At 51.3% G+C, this 10939-nt stretch overlaps 1 protein-coding gene across 1 annotated transcript in view; it reads left to right on the forward strand.

The window, feature by feature from the left end:
* Nucleotides 1-468: 468 nt before the first annotated feature.
* Rcc2 (regulator of chromosome condensation 2) overlaps nucleotides 469-10939 on the forward strand; it is a 33815-nt gene continuing 23344 nt past the window's right edge. Inside the window, exon 1 of the mRNA XM_048782717.1 lies at nucleotides 469-496. Coding sequence (XP_048638674.1) covers nucleotides 469-496 — 28 coding nt within the window. The remainder of the gene's footprint in view (nucleotides 497-10939) is intronic.

Genomic DNA, 10939 nt, shown 5'->3' on the forward strand with positions numbered 1-10939 from the left:
TTTTTCTTTCTTTCTTCTTTTTTTTTGGTACCAGGGATTGAACTCAGGGGCCCTCGACCACTGAGCCCCACCCCCAGCCCTATTTTGTATTTTATTAGAGACAGGGTCTCACTGAGTCCCTTAGCACCTTGCTTTTGCTGAGGCTGGCTTGCGATCCTCCTGTCTCAGCCTCCTGAGCCGCTGGGATTATAGGCACGGGCCACTGCGCCTGGCACACATTTCTTAAAAGTCATGGATCCCACTCTTGAAACGCGTGCATTTTATTATGCGTAAATCAGGCCTCAGTAAAGTTTAAAAGAACGGAGCCCTGTGACAGCTGCATGCTCCAAGGCAGAGGCACTGTATCCACGTTTTACACAACGGAGGGCCATCAGAAGTGCAGGGAACTGGACATCGGCTTCTGGGGGCCAGCTTGGCCATTCCCACGGGTTCGCAGAGCTACTCCTGGACCTGATGTTGGCTGACTGAATGGCCCTCGTGTGTGGGCACGCGGCAGGTGAGCGCTTTACAGATAGCATCTCACTTGTAACTTGAGATAGCATCTCATTTAACACTTACAACACTTTGAGGTCGGGAATTTATGATCCTCATTTGACAGAAGAGGGAAGGGAGGCGTCACAGATGTGTCCTTCTTTGTTAGAGGCTTGCTTCTGCCTGAGCGCTGGCCATCCACCCTTGGAGTTGCTCATGTGCAAACCTGGATTTGATCTGTCTTTCCTTGTTCTATTTTTTCAGGGTCCCAGCCAATGAGTCTGAGCTGGGCATGAGGGTTCCTTCTCCCATCTCTGCGGCCTAAGTCCTCACAGGAACCTGACCACGGGTCCCCGGAGCCCACTCTGAGACCCCCTTCCTTGGGTGAGCCTTCCACCCCTGTACTATGGGCCCTCACCAGGGGGCGGGAGGGTTTCAAGAGAATCCACTTCCTGGAATCACCACGAGGCGCGTGTGCATCAGCTGTGCCAAGGGAGGAGATCTTCACAGGGAACATGCCACACATCTCCCCTTTGTGAGCTCAGTACAGACCGTTGAGTGCAGCCTTACGTGGGTGTGTGGCGTGAGGGATTTTAACCACAATGGCCGATGCTAGCAACCTGGGGAGCGTCCTTTAAGGCAGGGCACCCACTCCCTGTTCTTTGGTGTGCAATTCGCATCAAGAGCCTTAAAGAGCCAGGCTTGGAGGCACAAGCCTGCAATTCAGAGACTTGGGGAGGCTGAGGCAGGAGGATCACAAATTCAAGGCCAGCCTCAGCAACTTAGTGAGGACCTAAACAACTTAGGGAGACTCTGTCTCAAAATAAAAAATAATCAGCTGGTGCGGGGGCACACACCTCTAATCCCAGTGACTTGGGAGGGAGGCACGAGGATCTCAAGCTCAAAGCTGGCCTCAGCAACTTGGCAAGGCCCTGGGCAATGGTTTCAAGATAATAAATAAAAAGGGCTGGGGATGTGGCTCAGTGGGTAGGCACCCCTGGGTTGAATCCCTGGGACACACACACAAAAAAAATTAAAGCAATAAAAAGGCTTAAAGAGCGAGGCACAATGGTACACACCCATCATCTCAGCTACTCGGGAGCCTGAGGCCGGAAGATGGAAGCTATGAGGCCGGCCTGGACAATTTAGCAAGACCCTGTCTCAAAATAAATAGGAAGGGCTGGGACTGCAGCCCAGCGCCCCTGGGTTCAACTCCCAGGACTGCAAAGCAGCCACATGGTCAAGTCCCGTATCCCAGAAATCCAACTTTTGAGAAGAAGCCTGAATACAGAGCAGGGCCAGGAGCTGTTTCCGGCACATTCCTGGATGCGCCCAGGCAAGGTGTGGTGGCCACGGTGGCCAGGCTGGCCAGGTCGGGGCCTGAGGTCGAGGCATGTGTTTTGGGGGTGGTCCCAGGGGCAGAGTGGCTGGCTTGAGGAGCTCCCAGGTCCACAGACCTCGGTGGGCACCTGGCACCTGACGCTCTTTTGCATGTGGGTGTTTTGCCTGAAGGCTCCTCTTGGGCCCCTGAGGATCTGAGGGCAGAAGACTGTAGGGAGCAAATCACACCCAGAATCACACTCAGAGCTCTGCCTTGGCTTTTAAAATTTTTTTATTTTTGCAGTATTGGGGTTTGAACCCAGGACCATGCTAGTAGGAAGGAACTCCACCGCTAGCCACATCCCTGGTCCATTTTATACTGTATTTTACTCTGAAACGGTCTCCCTGAGTTGCTGAGGCTGGCCTCCAACTTCCCATCCTCCTGCCTCAGCCACTGGGGTTGCAGGTGTGCGCCACCAGGACAGGGCACTTCGCAGCCTCTTACTGACTGAGCTAGGACCTTCCATGTGTATTATTTTTAGCTGCCCTTTTTTTTTGTTTTAAACAAGAGACATCGACAAGTGACCTCTGGGACTCCCCACAGTTGGTAGGGGCGGCGGAGGGTGGAGAGGAGAGTCAGCCAGCGGAGGCACCTGGGCGGCTTCTGACAAGAGCTTACCCAGGTGCGTTCTGCGGCCCTCGGGGGCTCCGTCAGCCCTCCACGGCTTCTGCATCAACTGGGCTTCCAGAGAAAGAACTCTGTCTTGGCATCAAGACAGCCCAAGGAGCCCACCGGGCGGAGGCGACTATGTAAATTCCCATTTGGAAGCTGCATTTCCAACCCCCAGGGCCTTCTCCCTGCGGGTGCCCTTGATCTTCGGCCCCTCATCCTAGTCCAAGCTGCGGGCTAGTAATCGCTTCTCACCAGGGGGCTGCCCGCTCTCCACAGGCCCGTGGCCTTGGCTAGGGGTGTCATCTGTAGCACTAATGAGCCCCCTTCAGAGGACCCTGCCTCAGCCAGAGGTCTAATCTGGGGAGGAGGCTCCAGAGGAGAGGGCCAGGGCGTCTGGAGGGGCCTGGCTGGCGCTGGCTCTGCGGGGACGCCCTCCCTGCGTGCTGGGGGCGGGGCAAGCTGTGGTTGAACCTCGTGCATGGCCCGAGGCCTTAGAAAGAAGGCCCATGGAAAGCTGTCCCCTTCCTAGAGTGCAAGTTTCCCACTGTCTTAGCAGTTGAAGGCATTTTCTTGGAACAACCTGCAGGGAACAGGAGCACCTGGAGCACAGAGGTGGCGGGAGGAAGGGAGGACACCCAAACGGGGAACTTGACCTCGGCATGGACCAGGGGCTTGAAGGTGCAACACAAAGGGTGACACTGTTGGATGAAACCCGAGGAGAGGGTCTCTGGGATCTGGGGCTTTAGACACCAACTCAAAAGCATGATCCATAAGAGAGAAAAAATTTGACAGCTTGGACTTCGTCGAAATGTAAAGGTTTTGTTCTATGAAAATGCCCCGTAAGAGGACGGAGACACAAACGCCACACTGGGAGACAATGCTGCAAAGCGACACCTGGGGCGCCGTGGTGCAGGCCTACGATCCTGGCTACTGGGGAGGCTGAGGCAGGAGGATCACAATTCTAGGTCATTCCGGGTGACTTAAAAATAGGAAAGGTCGGGGGCTGGGGATGTGGCTCAGCAGTGGAGCGCTTCCTTGAAGGTGCGAGGCTCTGGATGTCAACCTCAGCACTGAAAAAAAAAAATTAATGAAGGGTTAAAGCAGCCGTGGCATGTCCACATCATGGAACGCCAATCAGTGAAATAAAGGAACAAGCTACTGATGTACACAATCATCTGCAGGTTGCACTGAGAAAGCCAGTCCTATGGGGTCACCTGCTGTAAGATTCCATTTACATCAGATTCTTTTTTATTTTTGTCTTTTTTTGAGGCGGAGTCATGTTGCTCAGGCTGGCTTTGAACTCCTGGCCTCAAAGAGCCTCCTGCCTTGGCCTCCTGAGTTGCAGGATGGTAGGTGTGCACCTCTGTGCCCTGCCCAGCCTTGTTTATAAAAGATTCTTGAGATGATAAAATTGTAGAGATGAAGGACACAGGGATGGTTGCCAGGGCTTAGGGACAATGGGTGGAGCCTCGGGTGTGCTCTTGGAGGGGGCACAGAGGGTGACTACAATGACCAGTCACTACTGTGGTGCTTGCACGGATCCACCTGTGGGTTTTTTTTGTTTGTTTGTTTGTTTTGTGTGTGTTTGTTTTGGTTTTTGCTTTGACAGCGCTGGGGATCAAATCCAGGGCCTTGCACAACCTAAGCCTGTACCACTGAGCTACATCCTTGTCCTTATATGTGATATAAAATGGCGCAGAACTGGGACCTGGGGGTGTAGCTCAGTGGTAGAGCCTGTGCTGGGCTGGTTTCAATCCCCATCACCACAAAATAAATGAATAGGTAAATAAAGCTGTAATTTCCATCATTTGCACTTACAGAGGAAGGAGGAGAGTCACAGAGAGGCAATTGAACTTGCCTGAGATCACACAGCAAAAGGCAGTCTGAATCTGGGCTCTCCGCATCCCAAGCACACCGTCTAGCTCAAGGCCTTGCGGAAGGGCCCGGCTATGGTCTTGGGGTCACCTGTGCTCAGGCTGGTGGTTTCGAGTCCTCTGGAAACCCCTCCCTGTTGAGCCAGTGGCAGGGCTGTCCCGGCACCCTGTGGAGGACACAGAGCGCTGGGTGGCTATGCGTGTGAGGGGAGCCCGCCTGCACCCGGCCCAAGCCCTTCCTGCCTCCAAGGCAGGGAGGGGAAGGAGCCCAGGTTTCCAGCAGTTTAATGAGGTTTGGTAATGAACACACTGTCCTGAAAAATGTGTGCGTAATGACAGTGATTTAAACTACCCAGAAGATAAAAGGCCATGAGGGGTTTAGATGTCAGAATGGCTCCTGGCCGGTGGTGGGACCAAGCCACAGGCTCAAGGGAGTTGCCCCAATGTCCTTCATTCAGTTCAGGCTTGGAGACAGCCCCGCGTCCCTGAAGAGACTTTCTTATTCCTTAGAGGGGGGATTGGATTCCAGGGAAGAAAAGATACTTCCCAGGGCAGCCTGGTGGTCGGGGACTGTCCATGACCACCGGGGTTTCCTGCAACATGCTGCAGGCCAAGGTCAGGTTCATCTGCCGACTGCTGGCTTCCTACTTCCGGGGCCTGTGTCACGCTGCAGAGGGATGGGTGCTGCAACACGCACTCAAAGCACTCTGTGGCTCAGGCCCAGATCCGCTGGGCCATTCCAGTGTCCATTCAAAGATGCTTGCTTTCCTGCCTCCTCCCCCACCTGGCCTCAAGGTCGGGTTTTCTAGACAGTCTACAGCAGGCGGGGGAACATCAGAGCTGGGGAAGCCTTGAGAAGGCGTCAGGTCCCTGATCCTCAAGCCGAGGCTGTTGGTTTTGAGACAGGGTCTCCCTAAGTTGCTGAGGCTGGCTTTGAACTTGCCATCCTCCTGCCTCAGCCTCCTGAGTAGCTGGAATCACAGGCGGGCACCACTCAAATATCTTTCTTTAATTCAAATGAACACTTTTTTTTTTTTTTGGTGTCATTGATCCTTAAACAACACAGTATAACAACAATTGCATGGACATTGTATTGAGTGCATGAATATCTGGGGCTGGTTTAAGGCATCTGGGGGACAGGGCAGGTTATATGAATGCATTATGCCATTTTATATAAGGCACTTGAGCACCTGTGGGTTTTGGTATCCATGGGGGTCCTGGAACCAAATGCTGAGAGACATCTGCGTTTGGAAATAGTCTTTCAAGAGGTAATTAAGTTAAAATGAGGTCACATGTGTGTGTCCTGATCCAGTCTACCCAGCGCTCTCATAAGGAGAGATTAGGACACAGAGGTACAGCGTGGGAAGACCAGGGAGGACAGGGGGAGGCAGCCGCGGGAGGAGCCAGCCCTGCCCACTCCCTGGACCTCTAACCTCCAGAACAGGGAGAAAGGGAATTTCTGTTCTTTCAGCCGCACCATCCTCGGCATCTTCCATTTGTGTGCGTGGGGCTGGGGGTGGAGCCGGGGCTTGGAGCGGGCAGAGTCTGGGCTATTACTTCTGAGATACACCCTCAACCCAGGTGGGCTTCCTAGGTCTGGCACCTGGTGACAGCTCAATAAAGGGCAACACATCTTGGTTCTGTCTAAGAAACCCAGGGCTGGGCTGTAGCTCAGGGGTGGAGCACTTGCCTCGCAGGCATGAGGCACTGGGTTCAATCCTCAGCACTTGTGTGCCACCACATAAAAAATAAATAAAGATACTGTGTCTATCTACAATTAAAAAGAAATTACACCAACAACAAACACTGACAGTCCAGGCATTCCCCACTGCCTGGAGTCCCCATGGGACTGATTTTGTTTTTGTTTTAAAGGAGAAGAGTTTTGCATGGCATGACGTGGCCTGATTGCAATGGTTCCCAGTCACGGGGCCACCTGCTGCATTGAACAGTCTGTACTCCTTGCCTTGACTCGAAGCTTCCAGGCAAATGACACAATTCTGTGCTAGACCCAAAGCCGTGTGTGTGTGTGTGTGTGTGTGTGTGTGTGTGTGTGTGTGGTTTTTGCCGATGCTTTCTTGGTTTTTTGTTTGTTTGTTTTTGGTACCAGAAATTGAACTCAGGGGCGCTTCACCACCGAGCACATCCCCAGCCCTTTTTATTTTTTTATCTTGAGTTAGGATCTCACTGAGTTGCTTTGGGCCTTGCTAAATTGCAAAAAGCTGGTCTTGAACTTGGTGATCCTCTTGCCCCAGCTTCCTGAGTACCCAGGATTACAGGCCACTGTCACTGCCCTGATGTTGTCTGTCTGTCTGTCTGTTTGGTTTTGGCTTTTAAATTCTCAAGGATCTCGACTTCTCCAGAAAGTCACCTGGCAGCTGGGCTCCTTTCACAGTCAAGGCTGGGTGAAACGGGTCACACCTGGAACTTGTTCGTGCCCCTCTGGTCTCCAGCTCTAGTCTCCCAACTGCCCATCCATCCCTCCCACTGCCAGGGAAAAATGGGATCTCTGCAGAAGGTGGCCTGCTTGTACTTGCAGGCCCCGATGAGGACAGTCTTAGAACATGACTGGCCAGCGAGTGATCAGAGACCCATTCTACAAACTGAGCTTCTATCCTAAGTCAGGAGAGGCCAACACGAATGCAGAGTTGGAAGTGACAGGTGGTTACAAAGAACACACAGATGTTGATGAAATTGATTTTCATCTTGTTTTTCCTGGGTCTGAAAAATTACACTGAACTCCCAAGTCGTGCCTGTTTTCATTTCGGATTTCTTCTGGCCTCTCATGTGTAAGGAGGAACGGTGGGACCAGCGGAGGACCAAATCGTGCATTTGGTTGCTTGCTCCCTGAGGAGCAGGTGACAAGATCTGCAGAATCCCAGGCTCTCAGGAGAGGAGTGCATTGGCTGCAGGCACGTGTGGGGCAGAGCTCAGCCAATGCTTCCTGAATTCCCTTAAATCTTAGTCTCCACTGGGCCAGCTTCAAATGGTGCACCCTGCACCGCTTCACCGAGGAGGAGGCAGTGAGCAGCCCCCACAGGGAGTGGACAGCAAGGCCGTCCTTGAGGAAAGTGGTCTGACCAAGTAGCACTTCTCATACTTTCAGTTTTGGAGCTGCGGCTCAGTGGTAGAGTGTGCGCTTAGCATGCACGCGAGGCCTGGAGTTCAATCCCCAGCATCACAAAAAATAAATTTAAAAAATGCAGTTACTGATTCAGAGGTCTGGACCCAGCCTGAGAGCCTCTGTTTTTCTTTTTCTAAATTTCTGTAGTATTGGGGATTGAACCCGGGAGTGTTCTACCACTGAACTACATCCCCAGCCCTTTTTAAATTTTATTTATTTATTTTTTGGTGCTGGGGATTGAACCCAGGGTCTTGTGCCAAGTGAGCTATATCCCGCTTTTTATTTTATTTTGAGACAGAGTTTTGCTAAGTTGCTGAGATTGGTCTTAAACTTGGGATCCTCCTGCCTCGGCCTCCTGAGTAGTTGACATGAAAGGCATGTAGCACCACCCCAGCTCTTGTTTATTTGTTTTGTACAATTTGTGTTTTTAATTCAGGCCTGCCTCAAACTTCTGGGCTTAAGTGATTGTTCTATCTCACTTTCCTGAGTAACTGGGACTATACTTGTGTGCCACTATGCTGGGCTTAATATAATACAATTATTAATGAGGGGGTACTGGGGATTGAACTCAGGGGCACTCCCCCATTGAGCCACACCCCCAGCTCTATTTATTTTATTTAGAGACAGGGTCTCACTGAATTGCTTAGCGCCTCACTGTTGCTGAGGCTGGCTTTGAACTCCCGATGATCCTCCTGTCTCAGCCTCCCGAGCCACCGTGATGACAGCCATTGGCCCTTGCATCCTGTTTTGGTTGTGCTTAGTTTTTGAAATGGAGCATGTGCCCTCAGCCACCTTTCAAGTGCTCCATAGCTACACACGGCTGTGTCCACCAGGAAGGTACACACAGGTCTAAGGTGTGTTACCCTATCCCAACCCAAATTGCATACAGATCATAAGAATCAAGTTTCCACTCATCAGTGTCATTCCTATGTCCAAGAACTTCAATTTTATTTTTATTTTTTACAGTACTTGGGTGCTGGGGACTGAACCCAGGCAAGTGCTCTTCCACCGAGCTGCACCCCCAGCCCTCTTTATTTTCTTGGAGACAGGGTCTCACTATATTGACTAGACTGCTCTGGAACTTTCCATCCTCCTGCGTCTGCCTCCAGAGCTCTGGGATCATAGGTGTGCGCCACCACACCCGGCCCTTTTCATACACACAGGGCAGAAAATTAATCTTCTGAGGACAAGTGTGGCTTTCTGTGGCCACTCTTCTTAGACGGACAGAGCGTAGCTGACCCTAACCGGACACATGCCCTTCCTGAAGACAGAAGGCAAACAGCAGCAGGTTGGCCCGTGGGACCCCACATTTCCACAGCTGTGCGCCGGAAACCCTCAGCCCATAGCCTGGAAATCTCAGTCCCCTGCTTTAGCTTCTTTCCAGATTTTGCACCAAACCATACTGTCCCTGGAGAAGTTGCTCAATTAATGTGAAGTAAGATTCCAAGCACATTTTGGAGGAGGAGATGTCACTCCCAGCTTCTCGGGTAGGTGCGCTTGGCTTGGTACCATTTGTTACATAAGCAGCCGCGGCAGGACACGCCTCACCGATGTCTGTCTGCAGCACACCCTCGGCCCCAGCGGGAGTCACGCGGGCTTTCCCTGGGAGGGCACCGTGTGGAATTGAGGCTTGGACTCGGGAAATTACTTTTGTCCTCTGACAAGTAGGGCCAGTTCGCGGGTGTTATACTCCTCCTGCTCCACCTCAAGAAAAACCAGTTTTGGGAGCACCACACCTAGGGTCAGATGACGCAACGTGATATTAGCGTCCCATTGCATCAGCGTTCCTGACGCATGCGGGGCTTTTATGCTGGGGGGAAAAAAAAAAAAAAGCATTGTAATGGGGCAGGAGGAAAAAAAGAAAAAGTCTCTCCAAAGGCACCCTCGGTAGTGTTCCTAATTGGCCACACAGGGTGTTTGGAGAATAAACACTCCACCAACCACCTCGGCCTGACAAGCATCAGCGTGCCATTTCCTGAAGGAGCAGGATGGCATATTTAGGCGAAATTCTTCTCTGGCTGGTTCTATTTATGTTTTATATCAAAGCAGAAGGTTTACACTCTCAAATCCTTTTTTTAATGCAAGGTCTATTACGAAGAGGCTTTCAAAGGGTGCTTCTATTCTGTCTTGACCTTTCTGAAAATCTCTGAAATGTACCAGTTGATTGCTCATTTCCAAAGTTCTTCTACATAAGGCATAAGTGCTCTTGGCTCCCTGGACTTATGGACTGTTGACTTTGATCAAATACTTTAGATCAGAGTCTCTTAAAGTCTCTGTCTTCCTTTAGACATTTGCTGTCGGCCCCCCCATGCCCCCCCCCACCGCCCAATCCTGTTTCTTGTTAGAACGATTAATGAAGGAATTACAAACATCCCAGCACTCTCTTCATCTGCAGGAAGTTGCTTAAAGAAGGAACTTCCTGGTGCAGTATGCCCAAAGAAGAGGGGAGTCAGGGAAAACCTCTGGCAGGAGAGAAACTGATATGGTTGATTCTATTGTGGGGCAGGGGGAGACAAATAGGAAGAAAAAAAGCTTTTTTTTTTTTCTTTCTCCCGGACCCCTAGGATGAGGCAAGATCTTCCAGCAATAATCAACCTTTGGTGGCTTACCAGGCTCTGGCTAAGCTAGCCCCTACTCGTTTCTCCAGTCCTGGCTTTACTCTTCTCCCCCAGGCCCATGGGACATTTCCCCTACCAGATCCATGGACTCTGTGTGCCCTGCTCTTTCCACTTGTCTAGGAATGATCTTATCCCCACTCTGGGGTCTGATTCTTCCTTTAAGTTGCTTAGCTTAATTTTCCACTAGAATGCCTTTCCCAACCCTGGAAGAAGGCTAATTCCCTCACCATAATGCTCCTACACAGGTTGCAATTACTAGCTCAACTACTGTTTTTCCTTACTGTGCATTCCACTAGGGCAGAAATCTTGCAAACCAGGTCTTTTGGGGTGGGCAGCATCTAGTACGGCGAGTCTTGCATGTACGAGGGACTCAAAATATGTCAAAAACTGAAAAATTCCCATCAAAACGAGTTTAAAGTGCACCTATGGCTCTCAAATTAATTACTAATTGATTCACTAATATATCACACCTTTATGTAACTTGACCACGTAACAGTGTAACAGCTTCTTGATACATAGTGGGGACAGTTCCGTACGAAAATAAAAATCCAGCCTCTCTACATAGGAAAGTTATTCAAATTGAATTCATCTTTCATTCCAATCACTCAATTAGGGCACGTCCCTTGTTGGCTGCTGCGTGAGCAAAGTAACTATTTTACAGCGAGTGTCCTCAGGTGACCTGTCTAGACGTACAGGGGAAAAACAATCCAACACTCTCCTAAGCCCCAAAGACGTCTCTGATGCGCAGGACGCGTTGCGTGGAAGGCCCCAGGCGCGCTCGCAGGCTTGCGAACCGCGCAGGAGCGGGGAGGGCCAGGTTTGCAGCGTGGCGCCCGGCGCCGGCTCTGGTGGGCGGACGCGC

Source organism: Marmota marmota, unplaced genomic scaffold (assembly GCF_001458135.2).
Source record: "Marmota marmota marmota unplaced genomic scaffold, marMar, whole genome shotgun sequence".
NCBI classification, from domain to species: domain Eukaryota; kingdom Metazoa; phylum Chordata; class Mammalia; order Rodentia; family Sciuridae; genus Marmota; species Marmota marmota.